Below are 23,131 nucleotides of genomic sequence, written 5' to 3'. Positions count from 1 at the left end.
CATTTAATTTTAGTAATTACAAAGGGTTGAATTGTTATACCGAAAACTGTTTCTGTTGTATGAACAATCCAGCCCGAAGCGATATTTTCAAACTCTGCAACTTCAAATCAGAAACCAACTAATTATTATTACACGACAGGCACGGACATAAAAAGGTACTTTATATGAACACCTACTTCACTGAATTGTAAAACGTTTTGTATCAACATTCAGGATGTACGCTACACCAGAGAAATTTGATGTAGATGAAAAGTGGAGGATATGTACAACAATATTTTGAATTTGAATATTTTCAAATTTACTTTATTTTGTCAAAAAATACAGTTTTAGTAGAAGGTAACATGAAATTTTTTTTAAAACCACTGCGACCTACAGTTCAGCAGTCGGTATTCTAACCTACTGAGCTACTCGGCTAGGCATTTCAATGGAAAAGGAAAAGTCAAATATTGCTGATATCGATTTTTTCATCCATATTTTTAAAGGAAGTCAGCTATTATGACGATGTAGAGTACTACCTTAAGGCGAGAACGTCACTCATAACAAGAGACGCCAAATACTGAAATGTTGAAATCTTTAAATGGACAAGAAGAACCGATCATCTGACATTTATCGAAGGTTTCAATTTACCAAACTGCGACCATAATTTCAGTAAAATTATCCACCTGTATCGGTAGATAGTGCCGACTTCAAAATGAGGGGCTTATTGGTCGTTTTATGTTTTTTCTGGTGTGTATATGCATATACCATCCAAGATCAGACACAACTTCACACAAACCTTACCTCGGGATACGACCGAAGGGTAAGGCCAGGAATCGACAGAACGACCCCCCTGCAAATTGATATCAAATTCTTCCTGACGAGTTTGAAGGAATTCTCAGAAGGACAACGTAAAATTGGTATTGTGGGATCACTTAGTCTTGAATGGACAGATTCCCTACTCCAATGGAACCCTACCAACTATGGTGGAGACCTGTACGAAACATCGCTTTTTATATCTGATATTTGGACACCTTTCCTGGTTTTGATGAATCCATTCGATAAAGTTCGGAAAGTGCTTTTAGATGGAATGTCTTGCAGAGTATATGATAACGGAAGAGTCTCGTGCCTACCACCTGATCTTTATGAAGCCACTTGTGATGCTGACGTCACTTATTATCCGTTTGATTCGCAGACGTGCACATTAAAATTTTACGTTCCCGCTCTAAACCCATCAGATATTATTCTGAGACCAAATTCTTCTACATTTGACATGTTGTTGTATGAGGAAAATGGATTGTGGTCTATCAAAAGCACTCGACTATATTACCATATCAACGTCCATAATTTTGAGGAACTTCGATTGGAAATCAACATGAAGCGAAGGACCGCGTATTACATCGCCGGATTACTTTTACCAATTGCTTTAATGAATTTTCTTCAGATTTTAGTGTTCTCCTTGCCCATGGAGTCCGGAGAGAGGATGGGATTTTCTATCACCGTTTTACTGGCTATTGCTGTGTTCCTCACAATAATACAAGACAAACTCCCCGAAGCATCAGAACCGAATGTATCGTGCTTAACCTACAAACTTTTGGTCGACATGTTGCTTGGTTGTGCTATGGTGATAGCCGTGGTACTTGGGATGAATTTCTACCATAAAGCAGACGACAAGGAAATTCCCGCCAGACTGAAGAGTTTCACACGCAGCGTGATGATGTGTCGTAAACGTAAAATATCTACAGCGTCAATACAAAAGTATGGGGATACGGAGAAATCTGCAGTAGAATGTGTAAACGATGACGCAGACAGTGACGTCACAAGTAACGTCACTTGGAATGATGTCGGATTAGCTTTCGACAAGTTGTGTATAATCCTTTTCCTTGTTTTACTGATTTCTAGTAACTTTATATACCTTGCAGCTATGGCAATAATGAGTTCATGACGACTTGATTAACCAGAATTTAAAATCGTTCTGTGTCATCAATACCCCAACACACTCACAAATAACTGTCCAGCGTACTTACTTGTTAGTGTCCGATTCGATTCCTCATCACCTCAAAGTTCTATTACTGTGCATGTATGTATAATGTTTTAAAATGTGTTTTATGGTATCTAATCGGTTAAAGAGCTTTTTAGTTCAAGTTACTTGTTTATTGTAAATAGTTTCGATTTTGAATAAAAATTACTTACTTACATTAAAGATGAAATGTGAAGATAAGGAGCAGTGATCAATCTCATAACTCTTATAAGCAATACAAAATAGAGAGTTGGGCAAACATGGACCCTTGGATGTACCAGAGGTGGGATCAGGTGTCTGAGAAAGTAAACATCCCCTGTCAACCGGTGACACCCGCCTTGAGCGCTATATCTTGCTCAGGTAAACGGAGTTATCCTTAGACAAAATCAATGTGCCAAGAACGGCCAAACAATCGGTATGAAACACGTTAAACAGCATTTGACCCATTGATACGTTGTATTGGCAATCTAGATTGCTATAACAACTATATAATTTACGATATGCTGACTTTAAATGAGACTGTTGAAATCCCTGCATTATCGACTTATTTGTCAGTAGCCTGCCTCGATTTAAAAACTGATCATAAGCAGAACAAGATTTTCCATATCGAATCAGTTGTAAGATATGAACACCATATGCAGGAGATAATGGAATATTGCTACATAAATATGGGAAGTTGACGATGAAGAAGCTGAAATCCCCTTTTTATCTTAAAGTCAAGTTGTTAGTTTGCCGTTAATATCTATTTTCAACAAGAGATGTTTGTAAAACACATATGCACCCCATGGTGCAAAATTGAAAAGGGTTATACACACACATCATTTAATTGAGAGTAGTATAATCAATTCAAAATATTGAGCAGACAATATCTTCCTATGTCAAGAGTGGATTGACCATGTGACCTAAAAATCAATAGGGGTCATCAACTCCTGAATATGTTCCAGTGTACCAAGTTTGATGTCTGTCAAGCAAAGGGTTCTCACGCTATTGAATGTACAGTATATTCCTATGTCAGTTTGACTCTTGACCTTTGACCATGTGACCTCAAAATGAATAGGAGCCATCTTCTCATACTAATGTACCAAGTTTGATGTGTCAAGCAAAGGGTTCTCAAGATATTGAGCGGACTGTATATTCCTATGTGCAGTTTGACCCTTGACCTTTGACCACACGGCCTCAAAATCAATGGGTGTCATCTTCCCGTGATGATGTACCAGTGTGCCAATTTTAATATCTGTCAAGCAAAGGGTTCTCAAGACATTGAGCAGACAGTATATTCCAATGTCCAGTTTCACCCTTGACCTTTGACCATGTGACCTGAACATCAAAAGGGGTCGTCTTCTCCTGAAGATGTACCAGTGTACCAAGTTTGATGTCTGTCAAGCAAAGGGTTCTCAAGAAAGATATTGAGCAAACAGTATATTCCAATGTCCAGAGTAGATTGACCCTTGACCTTTAACCTTTTGACCTAAAAAACAATAGAGGTCTTCTTCTTTTCATAACCAACCCACATATGAAATACCATTACGATCAAGTAAATGGTTCTCAAGATATTGATCGGACAATATGTGGTCTACCGACCGACCGACAGGTGCAAACCAATATGCCCCTTTTCTTTGAGTAAAACATTACTTAACCGCCGAGTTTCACCTGGAAAAAAACTATTTGGTAAACAATGCGCACCCCTTTCTCACACCAAAAACCCTTGAAAAAATTGCATATCATATTCGACAAAGTACGGTACTATGCTACACATCGACGTATTCTTCATGATATTCAAGCATAAATATGATGGTTTGACGAGAAAATCAGGAAAAATAGGCTAGATTTGGTCATAAAATTTTCATTTATTTGTCTCAAATGAACAATTTGCATCTAGATTTTGAATTTTCCTCGGACCCCCACCTCTTTAAGAGGGGACAAGCCCCTCCCGCACTCTTCCCCTCTTCGCATCGCGACTCGGCCGTCTACTTTCAGCTGCCGGATTAGTCACAAATCAGCAGGACTAGTAAATTATAGATTCTAGTAGTCCTTTTCACTAGTATAGTGAAAAAACTTAGTGTCAAAAACTGATTAGATCTTACACCTTTCATTATTTTGACAATTGCTGGAAAATAAAAATATCTTTGACTGACGGCATTATATATGCTGATGCACTGTCATAGTGATTGACTTTGGTACTGTTAATAGACAGTCTCTGCTTAATTCATCATTAGAAACTGACCGAAAAGGAATTGTTGAATGATTTATTAGACAAGGAAACCAAGGTTATTTCATATCTCCGACTAAATCGGCATGTATCAAAAGGTAGAAGGGGGAAGATAAAAAAATATCCGATCCTCTCCCATGCGGACTTCGGACGTGGTTTGAGACAATGAATATGATTTATGATTCAAACTATTTTCCTTTGCGTAAATACTAATGCATTTAAAGATTTCTTATATAATGACAATTGTCAGGAACCGGTATATTTTTTTTCAAATAAAGAGTGTAAATAGATGCAAGTGTATATGCTAAAACATTGAATATAATACCGACAAGATTATTCTATGTTAGGTTTTTCATGGTGTCAGTGTCAACTCTTGTGTATAACTTATCACATTGTTTGTAAATCTTATCACATCCTATAAGGTTCACATTCGGTCTGATTGTCGTGTGTTGAATTTTAAAAAAAAAAAACAACTTCTCAAGTTTGTTTTATAATATTTCTTTTCACATATATTCTTAATGAATTTCATGTTCTTTTTAATACATGTACAATCCAATGTAGCATTGGTTAGTGCGTGTTCCTTCGCTGAAAACATTTAGTGCGCTTGAAAAAAAGAACAAAGTGTACATATACACACAAGAATAACCACGCGCTTCGTACATATATAATATTCATTTAATTTAGATTAAAACAATGCAAAGTGGATGCAAATGTAAATACAATGTTAAATTTGAATGAATATATATGGGTTGCTCTACAATTCTTAGATACAATTACACTAATCGTCCTTCAAATTACAGCACCCGCCGCATCGAATCATTTACAATTGGTTAAAACTTTCGGAAAAAATCAATTAAACTTTTCAAATAAAAATCATAGTGCACATTTGTTTAATAAAACTTTGAGCATATGGCGACATAAAATGGATTATTTTCATATTGAGTTCATGACATAGCTTTCTTGTTCATGACGTCGCATAAAGTAACGTCAAAATGGCACAACGTTATCGTAAACTATACTGTATCTACATATGTATTATACATAAGTAAAGCTTTTTACGAAGACATCATCAACATTTTATGGAAGTATACACCATATGAAAGAATTTTGAGGAATATCATTTAATTTGGACACGGGGCCATTTGGCCCCAAACGTACCTTGTCCTTTCCTAGTATGAAACAGACGTGGCCGAGTCTGTGGTGTCTTTAATATCGAGTTCACAGGTATATATCGAAGCGACATATGAATTAAAATTATTATTAATAGATAAAACGTTGTTGATATATCTTAATACCTCGATTTAAAAACTGATCATACACAGAACAAGCTTTTGTGTATCGATTGATTGATTGATTTGTGTTTTCCCGCCACACTCAACAATTTTTCAGTTATCTGGTGGCGCCCAGTTTTTATTGGTGGAAAAGAGAGCGCCGATACAATGTACCTGGGAAGAGACAACCGACCTTCCGAAAGAAAACTGGGAAACTTTCTCACTTACCGGCGCGAGCGGGATTCGCGCCGACAGAGGTGAGAGGCCGTGTGATTTTGAGCGCAATTTTTTGTGTATCGAATCAGTTAAGAGGTATTCGTATAAACACCATATGCAGCATTCTCTCACCAGAGGGCGTGTTACGCAAGCTTCACATACACCTCTGTCAACACTTGAAATCACGTGACAATATAATCACATGATATAAACAATCATTTTCGGTTTCCTTTCCCTTTAAAAATCCTGGCAACAGGTGATACACCAGACTCTTTTCATAACCCACTGACACTTTAATAAGTGCATATTTACATTTAGCTGTTTGTCTCATATTTTACAAGTTTTATCGTATTTTTACAGCCTTTCTTACTTTTGATTCCATGTTTCCATTTAAATCGCCACCACGTGTATGTCCTACATTCATACGCATATTACGAAGTAGTTCCAAATTTATGATCAGAAAACGGTGATTTTAAACAATTTACAGTAAGCATCAATTTAACTGGACCAAAAACATATCATAATAGTCCAAAACATAAATGTTAGATAATAGAAACTTTTACAAGATTTCTGTAAAAAGCCGTTGACAGAGGTGTAGTGCGAGGAGCGCACGGAACTCTGGGTAGAGAATGTATATGCAGGTGATAATGGGATATTACATGGTACATAAATATCGGATGTTGACAATGGAGAAGTTGAAATTCCGTTTATCATAAAGTTGAGTTGTTAGTTTACCGTTGATATCTATTCTCAATAAAAATATCTAAGTATGAAGCAGAAGTGGACGATTCCGTGGTATTTTTGATTTCGAGTTTTTGTTTTTTTTTCCCTCGAATTTTGGTTCGAATTTTTACATTAAAGATGTATACATGTTTAATTGTTTACATTAAATTTTGATACAGATATCAATACTACCAGTATGTTATGGAGGAATAAGCATCCCCTGTCGACCGGTCACACCCGCGGTGAGCCTTATATACTGTTCAGGTAAACGGAGTTACCGCAGTCAAAATCAGTGTGCCAAAAACGGCTTACCAATCGGTATGAAACACGCCAGACAGCAATTGACCCAATGATAGGTGGTATTGACGAACTAGATCGTTATAACGACCATAGAATTAGCGAAATGCTGACTTCAATCGAGACTGCTGAAACCCTTGTACCATCAACTTGTTTGTCAGTAGCTTACGTCGATTTAAAAACTGACTATACGCAGAACAAGCTCTTGCATATCGAATCAGTTGAGATATATAAACACGATATGCAGGATATAATGGAATATTCTACATAAATATGGGAAGTTGACGATGGAGAAGCTGAAATCATCCTGTTTGTCATGATTCCTATACATGTGAAATATATAGAATTTGTAGATATACAAATACAAACTGTCGTTAGGCTGAATGCTTTCTGACGTGCTTCATACCAATTATTGGGCCAAACATTACATACTGATTTTTTACTACATATTACCCCGTTTACCTGATCTGACAAGATAGGGGCATCTAGGCGGGTGTGACTGGTCAACAGAGGATGCTTACCCGGTAATCCTCCTAGGCACTTGATCCCACTTCTGATGTGTCCAGAGGTTCTTGACTGTCCTACTCTCAATATTTTGTATTCTTTATAGGATTTGTGAAATTGATCACTGTTTGTTATGTTTACTTTTCATGTACTTAATGTTAAAACTTACCGACGTCATTATTTTCTTTCTGACCTCGTGGAGAGTAGGCGCGTGCAATACATACATTCTACAAATAAGGTTGACCGAAAATAGCCAAGTGTTTTAACCAAGAATGACATTTAATTTCGGTATATAGGCTTTAGTGTAGAGTGAAATTACATTTAGTTTACATTACTTAATTAGTTGTACACCGCCGCTATAGATACATTAACCATGTTAGTTTGATAGCAAATAAATCTTATCTATCGGTACCTTTAAAGCTACCTGTAACTAAATGTCGTCCTAGATAGCTCAACATCAGGCTCTGTCGAATCACCTTTTGATTCTGTAAATTGATTTCCAATACCAGCCAATTCTACATCATAAATAGAGGTGTCGGTTATGATACAGTATTGAAGTACCTATCATACAAGGTGGTGTTATACAGGACCACATTGCAGATATTTCACGTTCACTGGATTTCAGTTATGCATTCTGATGTCTATTGACAACCTTATTAAAATCTCGTTACATTTCAACACTGGGTTCTTTAACCTTTGTTGTGTTTTGCGTGTCACTTTTGATTCATATTGGATAGAGCGAAGCCGTGATTCCCTCACATGACTGGCAATAGACAGCGAATTTCCTACTTCGGAACAGTGAAAGCTCGCTAAATCTAGTCGATGTGTTTGAAAATGGATTTCTTTTTAAATAAATCTAAATATTATCGCACGTGAGCCAGTCACTAAACCTTTGTAGAGTCGGACTGTATCCAAAAGTATACTGTACATGTAAAAGATTTAATATTGATAGAAAATTGAAAGGGACAGGCAGTTTTCATTTCGTTTATATTTCCATGGATGACAAATACTATTTTACTAAAATACTTATTTACACAGTATTTACAGTGGAAAACGTCCTCTATCAATAACAAGATATAGGGCATTTACTTAAGAGACATCATATGTTAATGTAAAATACGTTGAAATTCTAAATTGGCCGAGGCGAGTCAAACGAAACTTTTGCCAAGCTTTAAAGCTCCCTTCCAGTCGGATGTATCTAAATATACACGATAAACAAATCTATTTTAAAAAAACACGATGTTTCTGTGATATCCACAGCAACTGGAAGATACCACAATACAAACATGAGAGGCTTGCTGATAGTTTTATGTTATTTCTGCTGTGTGGACGGATATACCATCCAAGATCAGACACAACTTCACACAAACCTTACCCCGGGATACGATCGAAGGGTAAGGCCAGGAATCGACAGAACGACCCCCCTGCAAATTGATATCAAATTCTTCCTGACCAGTTTGAAAGACTTTTCGGAAGGACTAAGTAAAATTGGTATTGTGGGATCACTTAGTCTTCAATGGACAGATTCCCGACTCGCATGGAACCCTACCAACTATGGTGGAGACCTGTACGATACAACACTCTTTATATCTGATATTTGGGTACCTTTTCTGGTTTTGATGAATCCATACGATAAATTTAGAAAGGTACTATTAGACGGAATGTCTTGCAAAGTATCCTCTAAAGGAGAAGTTTCATGTTCACCTCCTGACCTTTATGAAGCCACTTGTGATGCTGACGTCACTTATTACCCGTTTGATTCGCAGACGTGCACCTTGAAATTTTATGTTCCCGCTCTAAGCCCGTCAGATATTATTCTTAGGCCAAGATCTTCTACATTTGACATGCTGTTGTACGAGGAGAATGGATTGTGGTCTCTCACAAGCACTCGTCTATATTATCACGTCAACGTGTATAATTTTGAGGAACTTCGACTGGAAATCAACATGAAGCGAAGAACCGAGTATTACATCGCCGGGTTAATTCTACCTATCTGTTTCATGAATTTTCTTCAGATTTTAGTGTTCGTTTTGCCCGTGGAGTCCGGAGAGAGGATGGGATTTTCTATCACCGTTTTACTGGCTGTCGCTGTGTTCCTCACAATAATACAAGACAAGCTACCCGAGGCATCAGAACCGAATGTATCGTATTTAACTTACAAACTTTTGGTCGACATGTTGCTTGGTTGTGCTATGATGATAGCCGTGGTATTTGGGATGAATTTCTACCATAAAGCAGACGACAAGGAGATTTCCGCCAGACTGAAGAGTTTCACCCGCGGCGTGATAATGTGTCGTGAACGTAAAATATCTACAGCGTCAATACAAAAGTATGGGGATACGGAGAAATCTGCAGTAGAATGTGTAAACGATGACGCGGGCAGTGACGTCGCATGGACCGTCACTTGGAACGATGTTGGATTAGCTTTCGACAGACTGTTTTTAATTCTTTTCGTTGTTTTATTGGTTTCTAATAATTTACTATATCTTGTGATGATGGCAGTCATCGGTTCATGATAATTTACTATATCTTGTGATGATAACAGTAATCGGTTCATGAAAATTTGAGTGGAACTTCGACATATCATTTTTAAAAGTTGCTTTTCTATATGAAGTGATTTGTCCAACAGAGACACTTTTGTTGTATCCTTAAATCTTTCCTCATCTCGAAAATTGTGATCAATGCTTTACATGATATGATATGATAATATATGCAAGTAAACTCAGGTCACCTATTGCAATTGGTTTTCGTCCGTCGTCGTCCGTCGTGCGTTGTGCTTTAACAATTGAACATTTTTAACTTCTTAATAACTACCAGTCCAATTCTTTTCAATTTGGTATGAAGCATCATTTGGACAAGGGGAACATCAATTGTAAATTTCAGGACTCCTGCACCCCTGGGGCTCTAGAGGCGGGGCAAAAACTGCCCAAAATTGACCACTTTTCAAAAAATCTTCTCAAGAACCACACACATGTAAGAAAACCTAAATGCATAGTGATGAAGAGCAGGAAGGCCACTACCAAAATTATAAATTTCATGATCCTCGGAGTAGGGGTTCTGACCGCAGGGCGGGGCCAAACTTGTTGTATAGTGTTTATATGTAAAACACTTAAATAGCATCTTCTTTAGTGCTCTTGATACTAAATTGAAACTAAATGTATAGAGCAGGTAGTCTTTTACCAAAATTGTAAATTTGATTTCCCCCAGAGTAAGGGTTTGATCCCAGGGTGGAGCCAAACTTAGTATATAGTATTTATATGTAAGTTTGCTGATACTGTATAAAATTTAAATGCATACTTAGGAATAGCAGAAAAGAATGTACAAAAAAATGGTGAATTTCACACCCCAGCATTATGACTTTAGGTGAGTTCAAATTATTCACACATTTTGATGTTTTAACGTAAATACACCTATTATTTAAAGCCTTTCAGCAGTGTATGCACTTTTGAGGGCAGTGAAGTTTTAAGAACACATCTTGTTTTATACTGTTGCTGAACATTAGAATTTAGCTTGGATGTTCAGAATAGGAAAGTTTTTCTAGATTTCATAGCCCATGGAAATAGTGATACTTTTTCACTAGTATTCAGGTGACCGATAAGGCCTGTGGGCCTCTTGTTTTTATTTGTGTTTTTGTTGTTTAGGTCATGAAAAGTGAAGATAACAAACAGTGATCAATCTCTGAACTCCTATATCAGAGATAACTGTGATTCTCACTTGTAAATGCTTAGCGCTTGGCGAAGGAACAATCACTTCCTAGATTTAAGTAGGACCAGGAAGTTAATGCACCTATCTCTTGTTCGTGTTGGATTTTATGCACCTATCTCTTGTTCTTGTAGGATTGTATGCACCTATCTTGGTCTTGTAGGATTTTATGCACCTATCTTGGTCTTGTAGGATTTTATGCAACTATCTTGGTCTTGTAGGATTTTATGCATTTATTTCCTGTTCGTGTAGGATTCTATGCACCTATTTCTTGTCCGTGAAGGATTTTATGACCTATTTCTTGTTCGTGTAGGATTATAAGCACCTATCTCTTGTTCGATTAGGATTATAGACACCTATCTCTTGTTCATGTAGGATTTAGTTTTGTGAGTATATTTGTGGTAGTGAAATAATGGTTTCACATTCCACAATTTAGATTTGAATATAATTCATAAAACTTAAACTTGGATCCATTTTTTTAAAAAAACTATTCAGACTAAAACATCTGCACATGCAATTAGTTTGATCCAATTTAGGATATGAGTTCATGATATTCTAACTGGAATTGTATTGTGCAAGAACGAAGACAATACACATACATGTATATGGCCTTTTGAGGATGTCAATTCCTAATATTTACATTTGCCAATGCACTTCCTTATATGACAGTACTAATGAAATCGATGTTCAATTTCGTGTGACATGAACTTGGTCACGTGATCAGTTTGTTCTTGCGTATGAATACAATCACCGCTTCAAAAGTCAGTTCGATCCGCCACTGCAATGACATAACAGAAACAAACACAGCAGGATATTTATACAGATTTTATTTTGTAAACAAACAAGAATTTCATCAATTTATAAAACAGAAACATTAAACATAGCATTATCTTGTTTCATTCTATACAGTTTTAAATACCGTCTGCAACTTCTGCATGGCGAATTAAAAAAGTTCTATGATATTGGAAGCGAAAACATGTAGGCAGAGTTATAAGCCTATTTACTTTATGATGATAAGTTAACCTGTTGTTTCCTGGCAACTTCCATCACGGCTATGACTCGGCATGATCATAAGCGAGGCTGGTTTCGAGGCTCGAAAAATTTACATGTTCATGTCAGGGTACCGGTGCGAGTCTTCATTAAAATCCTACAACAGAAATCTCTCAAGTGAACAAAAAGTCTGTCAGATCGTTCTTATTTTCTTTTACACACACTGAAGGTAAATAAAAGACGCAACCTACCTGAATTTTGTCTAAATCTGTCCTACTGCCTTGAATCGTCTCCTGCATGGCTACAACCGCGAGTCCTAACGATGAACATACCGTTGTTTCTTTCCAAAAACCTGACTAAGAGCTTAACGTTAACTTGACCCATCATATCCACCATAAATTCTCTCGGATCCTTTGAATTTCTGTCGAAATCTGTGATCAACAATTGCGTTTTCAACTCAGTAAGCTAGACCGACACCAGTTTCTCCATCGCTGATCGCGACCAAATCACATCACGGATGTAGTTTACTCCACTCTTCTTGTCGTCATCTCAGTTAACTTTAGGCTCTAAATTACCTTTATTTTACACATGTTTCGTCTTTTGTTAACATTTTCAATTAAATATCTATATCATATTCTCTTTGATATTGTTCCTAATTTTTTATTCGATAAAACTCTGACGAACTATATTTTGTGTTCTACGATCGTTATTTTGGTCATCTGCTACATAATCATGGAAGCTCGGTAAGAACACAAATCAAAATAGAAAATATAAATATAAGAAATAAAATATCATTTTTGACTGTTATTGGAATATGACATGAAGTTGGTACGTGATCAAATTTACTATAACGCCCTTTGGACGTTATAGGATTTGATCACGTGACCAAATTCATGTCATATCCCAACAATATTCAAAAATGATATCTTATTTCTTAAGTGAATATAGTCCTAGCATGAAATGAAAGATCAATATATTTTCATGCGAGGTCCATTTGGAGGATTATTGAACATAGACATTAACGGAACACTAACAACTCAAATTTTAAACAAACAGCTTTGTATTGTTAACTTCCAATGTTTTATCAATATTCCATTAATCAAGTTCATATGGTATTTACCGGTATGTCTCACAGTTGGTTGGATGCGCGAGAGCTTGTTATGCATTTAATAATCGAGATAGGCAACTAACAAATAAGTTCGTAAGGCATCAACAGCCTCGTTCAAAGTCAGCATTTCTTAAATTCTATGGTCGTTATTATAACGATCTAATTTGCATGAAATCCCAGAAGGCTCATTCGACATTCAAAATCTGAATGTCGAAAGAGCCTTCTGGGCTTTCGTATATTTGCAATTACAGCATGCCAATATGGCGAATGCTGTCTGATGTATTCCATACCAATTGACAGGCCGTTCTTTACAAACATTTAATTACATATTCCGTTTACCTGATCAAAATATGAGGCCCATGGCAAGTGTGACCGGTCGATAGGGTATGTTTACTCTCCCTAAACACTTGATCCCACCTCTGGTGTGTCCAGGGGTCCGTGTTTGCTCTATTATTAATTAGTTATTCTTCATGATAGTTTTTTTTAGATTGGTCACTGTTCGTAATCTTCACATTTTTATTGTACTGAATCAAAAGATTAATTGACTAGTATGATATAATTGACTAACATTATGATATAATTGACTAGTATGATGATATAATTGACTAGTATGATATAATTGACTCACATCATGATATACTTGACTAGTATGATGATATAATTGACTAATATGATATAATTGACCCACATGATGATATACTTGACTAATATGATATAATTGACTCACATGATGATATAATTGACTAGTATGATATAATTGACTAGTATGATGATATAATTGACTAGTATGATGATATAATTAACTAGTATGATGATATAATTGACTAGTATGATGATATAATTGACTCACATGATGATATAATTGTCTAGTATGATATAATTGACTCACATGATATAATTGACTAGCATGATATAATTGACTAGTATGATATAATTGACTCACATGATGATATAATTGACTCACATGATGATATAATTGACTAGTATGATGATATAATTGACTAGTCTGATATAATTGACTAGTATGATATAATTGATTAGTATGATGATATAATTCACTAGTATGATGATGTAATTGACTAGTGTGAGGATATAATTGACTCACATGATGATGTAATTGACTATTATGATATAATTGACTAGTATGATGATATAATTGACTAGTATGATAATATAATTGACTCACATGATGATATAATTGTCTAGTATGATATAATTGACTCACATGATGATATAATTGACTAGTATGATATAATTGACTCACATGATGATATAATTGACTAGTGTGGTGATATAATTGACTAGTACGATATAATTGACTAGTGTAATGATATAATTGACCAGTATGAATATATAATTGACTCACATGATGATATAATTGTTTCGCCTGATGATGTAATTGACTCACATGATGATATAATTTACTAGTATGATATAATTGACTAGTACGATATAATTGACTAGTGTGATGATATAATTGACTAGTGTGATGATATAATTGACTCACATGATGATGTAATTGACTGGCATGCTATAATTGATTAGTGTGATGATATAATTGACTAGTATGATGATATAATTGACTAGTATGATATAATTGACTAGTACGATATAATTGACTAGTATGATATAATTGACTAGTGTGATAATATAATTGACTAGTATGATGATATAATTGACTAGTATGATATAATTGACTAGTATGATGATATAATTGACTAGTATGATGATATAATTGACTAATATGATGATATAATTGACTCACATGATGATGTAATTGACTAGTATGATATAATTGACTAGTATGATGATATAATTGACTAGTGTGATGAAATAATTGACTAGTATGATGATATAATTGACTAGTATGATATAATTGACTAGTATGATGATATAATTGACTAATATGACGATATAATTGATTAGTGTGATGATATAATTGACTAGTATGATGATATAATTGACTAGTATGATATAATTGACTAGTACGATATAATTGACTAGTATGATATAATTGACTAGTGTGATGATATAATTGACTAGTATGATGATATAATTGACTAGTATGATGATATAATTGACTAATATGACATAATTGACTAGTGTGATAATATAATTGACTAGCGTGATGATATAATTGACTCATATGATATAATTGACTAATATGATGATATAATTGACTAATATGATGATATAATTGACTACTATGACATAATTGACTAGTGTGATGAAATAATTGACTAGTATGATATAATTGACTAGTGTGATGATATGATTGACTAGTATGATGATATAATTGACTCACGTGATGATATAATTGTCTAGTATGATATAATTGACTCACATGATGATATAATTGACTAGTATGATGATATAATTGATTAGTACGATATAATTTACTAGTATGATATAATTGACCAGTATGAATATATAATTGACTCACATGATGATATAATTGTTTCGCCTGATGATGTAATTGACTAACATGATGATATAATTGACTAGTATGATATAATTGACTAGTACGATATAATTGACTAGTGTGATGATATAATTGACTAGTGTGATGATATAATTGACTCACATGATGATGTAATTGACTAGTGTGATGATGTAATTGACTAGTGTGATGATATAATTGACTCACATGATGATATAATTGATTAGTATGATGATATAACTGACTAGCGTGATGATATAAATGACTATCATGCTGTCAAGGTTGACCAACATGTTGATATACCTAGCAGTTTTAAACCATCGGCTATTGTTTTGGCAATTGACAAACATATTGATATACCGAAGAAATGTGTTAACGTCATTGATTAGCATATTGATACAATATACAATTGATTATATAATGATTAACATCTTGACATAATTAATTTGAGGGTCATATCATTATTTATTTAGGGTCATATTATTTATTGAGGATCATAACATTATTTATTTTTATAACTGACTAGCATACTGACATAATTAGTTTGAGGGTCAACAAACATGCATTTTAATAACTAATTCTCGTGTTGATATATCATCAATTGGCATGTTGACGGAGATAAAATGCAAGTGAACTTATTCAATTTCCATTTTCTATTCAGTGCGTTGGAAATGAGTTTAATTTTATAAAAATCTCATCCGTAATTTTTTTTTTTTGGTGTGATTTCACACCTCTGAATGAAATATGCATCACAAAATAGGCTATCCTCTCTGACTATTGGAATATAAAGTACGCTATCCTCTCTCGGTCTATTGGAATATAAAGTAAGCTACTCTCTCTGTCTATTGGAATATAAAGTAAGCTATCCTCTCTGTATATTGGATATAAAGTAGGATATCCTCTCTGTCTATTGGAATATAAAGTACGATATCCTCTCTGTCTATAGGAATATAAAGTAAGCTATCCTCTCTGACTATTGGAATATAAAGTAAGCTATCCTCTATGTCTATTGGATATAAAGTAGGATATCCTCTCTGATTATTGGAATATAAAGTAAGCTATCCTCTCTGTCTATTGGATATAAAGTAGGATATCCTCTCTGACTATTGGAATAAAGTAAGCTATCCTCTCTGTCTATTGGAATATAAAGTACGCTATTCTCTCTGTCTATTGGATATAAAGTACGATATCCTCTCTGTCTATTGGAATATAAAGTACGATATCTTCTCTCTGTCTATTGGAATATAAAGTACGCTATCCTCTCTCTGTCTATTGGAATATAAACTACGATATCCTCTCTGTCTGTTGGAATATAAAGTACCCTATCCTCTCTCTAACTATTGGAATATAAAGTACGATATCCTCTCTGTCTATTGAAATATAAAGTCAGCTATCCTCTCTCTGTCTATTGGAATATAAAGTACGCTATCATCTCTCTGTCTATTGGAATATAAAGTAAGCTACTATCTCTGTCTATTGGAATATAAAGCTATCCTCTCTGTCTATTGGAATATAAAGTAAGCTATTCTCTCTTTGTCTATTGGATATAAAGTACGATATCATCTCTCTGACTATTGGAATATAAAGTAAGATATCCTCTCTGTCTATTGAAATATAAAGTACGCTATCTTCTCTCTGTCTATTGGAATATAAAGTAAGCTATTATCTCTCTGTCTATTGGAATATAAAGTAAAATATTCTCTCTGTCTATTGGAATATACAATAAGCTATTTTCTCTCTGTCTATTGGAATATAAAGTAAGGTATTATCTCTGTCTATTGGAATATAAAGTCAGCTATATCCTCTCTGTTTATTACAAATGAGTCCTGTGAATGCAAAGTAAGCTATCCTCTCAAAAGATGATCTAATGTGGAGGATATGGAGTTTAAAATGCGGCGAGGGTGGTTTTCATTTTTGTAGTTCAGTCATAATAACACGCTGTTTATATGACGTCATCAAAAGCAGAATTATGGGTGTATGGAAGCTGCTTCGTGGTATGGTGTAACAAGATTTTTTTTCAAAGTTTGAACTCAAATTTCAGGGGTTTCCACCTAGAGGACTTTTGATATGTTAACAGTGACCGCATAAAGTATCGCACAGATTGAAAATTAATTCTTTTGCAATTAGTTTGATTTGAAAATGTTAATTGACTGGACTATTGTGTTTAATTGCCCGGTTGCTGGTCTGTATAGGCCTACATTAGACTGCAGTTAATTCACAAGAAAATCAGCTGTTATCCAAACAAGTGGAACAATTTAATTTAAGTTATTCTAAAGATCTATTCACCTTTGGAAAATATTTGTTCCATACTACAATGTACGTTATTGATGAATTCATTGTTGTTAGCAGAATGGATTCCATAATTGCGATCTATTTACTTCTGTTATTTCTTCATAATAGATATATCGCGTGGTCCCTGACTGTATTGTATTTTGTATTGGGTGGTATTCTCTATTTCCGACTGATTGAACATTTAAACACCCCGTGCAGTCTACTGGCGTCATTTCATAATTGATATTTTATACATGTGTAGACTTGGTTTTATAGCATCATTCTGCTGACGGTAATTCTTAAACAAATAACTGAACTGGAAAGTAACTACATTTATCAAGTTCTTTTTATTGATCTTTTTTTTTTCATTTTTCTTACAAGAATGAGATGTCTTACGTATTGACGCCATCATTTGCATGTTGACATGATCAACCTTCATTTGATTTGAAAAACATTGCCTTGCACATAAGGAACAGAATAATATCATCACATTTATCCCAAAACTAGCGTGTACCGTGACATCCTTATGATATTTGTAAACACGGTCACTTTTTACATCGGGTGCGGACTGTCTGTTTCGTACTGCTTTGGTTTCGGTGTGGGTGGAAATGCACAGCATTTTGTATTCTGTCGAAAATGGTTTGAAGATCCTTTGGGCCATACAGGTTCTCTCTCCCAACGTCAAGCAATCAATGCTCTTTTTTAATAGTCGTGTTTCGTAGGAATTTCCCTCACTGTAAAACGTGCGGTACTCAGCAAAAATGTATTTTTCAGTCTATAAGTCATGGTCGATAACTCGTAGTATGGAAGTTATATGGCCCAGCTAAAATAGAGAAGTGCATGACATCGAAAGAAAAATTAAGGTAACTCATTACACTAAAATTTTATTTAATGGCTCGCTAAAACATCTCTTATGAAGTATGATTTCACCCTCGAAAGAGTGATACAAGCTCTCAACAGTTAACTATTGTCATTTATCATTATTTAAATAAATGCCTTTAATCCATGGGCAGGCATGACAACTCCTGCGACCTTGTCCAACTCCAAACGTTTTGGCGACCATATGCTTAATCATATTTTATAGCATGTAATCAAGCCTGTACTGACACTGATCATCTGCAGCATTGTCCGGCCATTTTACAATTTTTCTAGCAGAAGATATTTGGAATAGAAATCCATCAACATCGACATTATGCCGCCCAAGAAACGACGCGTTAACAGCAAAACCAAGAGCCGTAAACCGTATAGTACAGGGGTTAAAATCTGAAACAGAGGTGAAACGGCGAGGTCAACAAAATCAAAGGCTGCGGGCCAAAATCTTACCCCCATAATGGTATACCTTCGTGATGAGCCCCACGTGGTCACCAGTTTTCCGCCCGAGCCAATTCCCCAGGGTGTCGGTGCTGTATGTGAAGCTCAAGCGGGACAGGGTCAACAGGTCACTATGTTATCAACTTTGTTGGTCATGATTCTATGTATCACTATAATCAGTCAGGCGAAAATCATGAAACATTAACAGGCTTACCGTTTGGTGAACGGTTCATGTCAGTCGGCCAAATGCCGAGTAAAGCATATTTGACTCAGTAGGATGTCATGTATCTCCGGCCATTAAATCTAAAATTTGGGCAGGGCAGTACATGATATGCCCCCCTTTTTAAGCAAGCCCGCGACCTGCGCACTGACCCCCATGTTATTGGGGAGCTTGTTATCAAGGATGGGCAAATCATGATTGAAAAGCAGCAGCTTAAAACTATAACTAACATTCATACTTGGACAACAGCTTTTATTATTTACATGTCTATTTCTTTAGAGAAGTTCTCATACAGGGGTAAGGAACTCTTAAAATACATGCACAACATTTGAGTCGCAGCTAGCAGAGTGGGCCATGCTGGTTGGTCCAAGTATGACGAGCAATATCGCCTTAAAAAAGAGCTGTATCCATCCTCATCATGGGGAGTTGTAGATTTAGAATTGTGGGTTATGTACATATCAGCCCCACAGCTTGAACAGTCAACTCGGGTTACTGACAGGGATTCGGTCAACAATGGGAATAATTTTCCCTTTCGTGGCAATTTTAGACAAAAACAACCAATCACACAGGGACACAACACTCAGGGCGGGGGACAAGGGGCCAAATATAACCAAGTCAGCACGCTTAGCACCTATGATGGTCAAACAAAAGTTAGATAGGAAGTTAGCTTGGGTAGAATGGTCATCCCTTTTCCTACTTTAAGAGTTTCACCAGTCGGACTTGTACCCAAAAAAGATGGTGACCAACGTTTGATTCATCATCTATCATATCCACAATTCGAGTCTGTCAATTACTTTATTGACCCAGATATTTGTACTGTCAAATATAGTAATGTAGATGAAGCAGTTCTTATGATCCAAAATTTAGGCGCGGGGCTTTTTTTTTGTTTTAGCTAAAGCTTACCTCAAAAGTGCTTTCCGTTTACTGCCCATCAACTCAGGTGACTTCGATCTACTTGGCATTAAATATAATGGTCAATATTATTATGACAAATGCTTGCCATTTGGTTCGAAACTTTCTTGTGCTCTATTTAACAAATTTAGCACGTTTTTGCATTGGCTGCTGGCTAAGGCATCTGGTAACCATAACATAATACATTACCTTGACGATTTTTTATTTGCGGGGACATCTCAAGATGACACATGTAGACACACTTTACAGGTATTTCACCAAGTTAGTGACCGGCTTGGTGTCCCTATCGCTCCAGACAAGACAGTTCAGATAACTACTTGTTTAGTTTTTCTAGGTGTTGAATTCGACACCTTATCCATGCAGATGCGATTGCCTCAAGATAAATTGACAGAGTTGGTTAAGATAATACAGGACTGCATTGGCACTAAGAAAATTACCCTACGTGACTTGCAATCTATTATTGGGTCATCAAACTTTGTTTGTCAGGTCGTAGTCGCAGGTCGAGCTTTCATTAGGAGGCTAATAGATGCTACTATTGGAGTTAGGAGGCCTAATTTCAAAATTAGGGTGTCTACTGCCATGAAGTTAGATTTGGAGATGTAATGGAGTTACTATATTTCCTGATAGATTTTGGGTTGCTAATGAAACTATTAATTTTTACACAGATATTGCTGGTGGTCAGTCAGGTGGTTTTGGTATTTTTTTAAGGGCAAGTGGGCTTTTGGGAGATGGCCGCACCAATGGTCTGTGCTAGGTAGGCTTCAGGATTTGACGTTCTTGGAAATGTCCCCGGTGGCTGCTGCTCTATCAGTGTGGGGGCCATTACTGGCAAACAAAAGGATATTGTTTCATATTGATAACCAAGCAGTAGTTTATATCATGAATAAACAAATATCCAGATGTCATGGTTTTTGGTCAGGCGATTTGTGCTTCAAACCCTAACATTTAATATCATATTCAGAGCCGAGTATATAGATACAAAATCAAATGCCATAGTAGATTCAATTTCTCGTTGTCAGTGGTTTCGATTTCGAGCATTAGCACCTCAGGCAGATCCAGTGCCTACCCCCCACCCCCAGAAATATGGCAGGTTTAAGGGAAGAGGCTAGCAGACTACTGCAGTCATCTGTGGCTGACAAAACTTGGCAGACCTATAATACAGCGTGTAAAAGCTTCAGTCAATTCAGGTATCAATTCCAATTACCAGTTGTTTGGCCTGTCCCACTAGATCACATTGTGCAATTTTTAGCATACTTGCCTCTTAAAAGGTCGGTCACCCTCTTGTATGAGAACATATATGTGTGGTTTGTCTTACATGTTCAAAATTCAAGGTCTTGCGGACAATGACAAATCCTTCTTGGTCACTAAGATTTTGGAGGGAGCAAACAGACTCGAGACACTCGAGCTCCAATTACATATAACATCCTTGTCAAGATTATGCAGGCACTGGGCAACATTTGTACACCAAGCTACGAAACTTGCCTATTTCAGGTTGCATTTAACTTGGCGTTTTTTGGATTCCTGCGCGTAGGCGAATTAACAATTACATCACTTAAGAGTTCTGGCTTAAGACCATTGTGACGTAGTAACATCGACATTGTTAGATTCAATGGCCGTCGCTTGATTAAGCTTACAATTCGACAATCCAAAACTGACCAGTCAGGTTGGTCATGTACTTTGTTTCTTTCAGAAACAGGGGATGTTGTCTGTCCTGTATCCGCACTTGGCCAGTATATATAAGTCAGAAACACCACATTATCATCCAATAGTCCGCTGCTGGTGCATGTTGACAGTAATCCCCTCACGCGTTATCAGTGTGCTGCTCTCTTGTCTAAATCTTTGCGTTTTTGTCATATTAGCACTGCACGTTTTAAATCCCATTCCTTTCGTATTGGAGCTGCCACTGAGGCAGCAATGAGGGGCATTCCAGATCAAACAATCAAGCAGTGGGGAAGGTGGAAGTCGAGCGCTTACACCACATATATTAGATTTCCCTAATTCCAATTATTTACCAGCATTTGCTTACTTCATATTTACTAACAAACCTCAAGTTTTATTGGTAGAAAGAACATCATTTGGGTGTTTGATTCTTCAGTTGTCTACTGGGCTGCACGCAGTGCCAACAAACGTCCAGGAGGGAAGCACCTGAACTTGCAACTGACCAACGCCAGCACACTGTGGTTTAGAACTAGGGGAATGAAATGGGAAGACTTTGACTCTTTGTTCGAACAAAAGTTAAAAACATATCCTCCCCCAGACTACCTGGTTGTACATCTGGGTTCCAATGATGTAGGAATTGTTCCTGTATTGGAACTTTTCCATTGCATCAAATGTTCGTTTTTAAGATGCAAATTGTTAGCCCCAAACTTGACAATCATATGGTCTGACATGCTACCACGTTTGTATTGGCACAGTGTCAAAGATGCATCTAAGGTCGAGGCCGTCCGCAAGAATGTTAACCGCAAGGTCAAACAGTTTTTAAAACGACACCCTTCAATCACATTTGCCGACAAACAGCTGTTCAGGTACGATGGAACCCATCTTAATGAGTTGGGTAACTTTGTATTCCTCAATAATTTACAAGGGGGACTGAAGACCTTCTGTTGTCTAAGCAGAACATCAAGGTCTGTCCCGATGAAATATAGATTTGTTAGCTCTCCCTCATGGCTTAAACTATATTTCTTCTCCTAAAAGTTGGGATTTCAAGTTAGCTTATTATCAAACTAATTATCATGGTTATAGCTGATAACGCTTGGTGGCGGGTGGGCTTGTATAGACAAGCCCATTTGGCGGAATTCGGGGATTACCATAAATGAGGATTTCTCTTATGTCTGGTTCAAAACTCTGGATAATCTATCCTCAGCACTGGGGAGGAGTTGGGGTCACCTCAGTGGTACCTGAGGGACTGGCTCGATCATTGCTGTACGTAAGTTTTTGGGTTTACCCCTGGGGGTCTTAACC

General features: G+C 36.2%; 2 protein-coding genes across 2 annotated transcripts; both read left to right on the top strand.

Moving 5' to 3' along the window:
• Window positions 1–660: 660 nt before the first annotated feature.
• LOC125681723 (acetylcholine receptor subunit alpha-like) lies at window positions 661–2,179 on the top strand. The gene has a single exon (XM_048921927.2). It carries the CDS (start codon window positions 692–694, stop codon window positions 1,919–1,921), a length of 1,230 nt encoding a protein of 409 aa, XP_048777884.2. The 5' UTR covers window positions 661–691; the 3' UTR covers window positions 1,922–2,179.
• A 6,158-nt stretch (window positions 2,180–8,337) lies between these two features.
• LOC125678289 (acetylcholine receptor subunit alpha-like) lies at window positions 8,338–9,931 on the top strand. Its single transcript, XM_048916614.2, has one exon. The coding sequence runs from the start codon at window positions 8,503–8,505 to the stop codon at window positions 9,730–9,732; it is 1,230 nt and encodes a 409-aa protein (XP_048772571.2). The 5' UTR covers window positions 8,338–8,502; the 3' UTR covers window positions 9,733–9,931.
• Window positions 9,932–23,131: the final 13,200 nt, after the last annotated feature.

This window comes from Ostrea edulis, chromosome 2, assembly GCF_947568905.1.
Source record: "Ostrea edulis chromosome 2, xbOstEdul1.1, whole genome shotgun sequence".
In the NCBI taxonomy this organism is placed as follows: Eukaryota; Metazoa; Mollusca; class Bivalvia; order Ostreida; family Ostreidae; genus Ostrea; species Ostrea edulis.
Note: the sequence above shows the minus strand (reverse complement) of the source record. Positions and strands in the feature narration are given on the sequence as shown.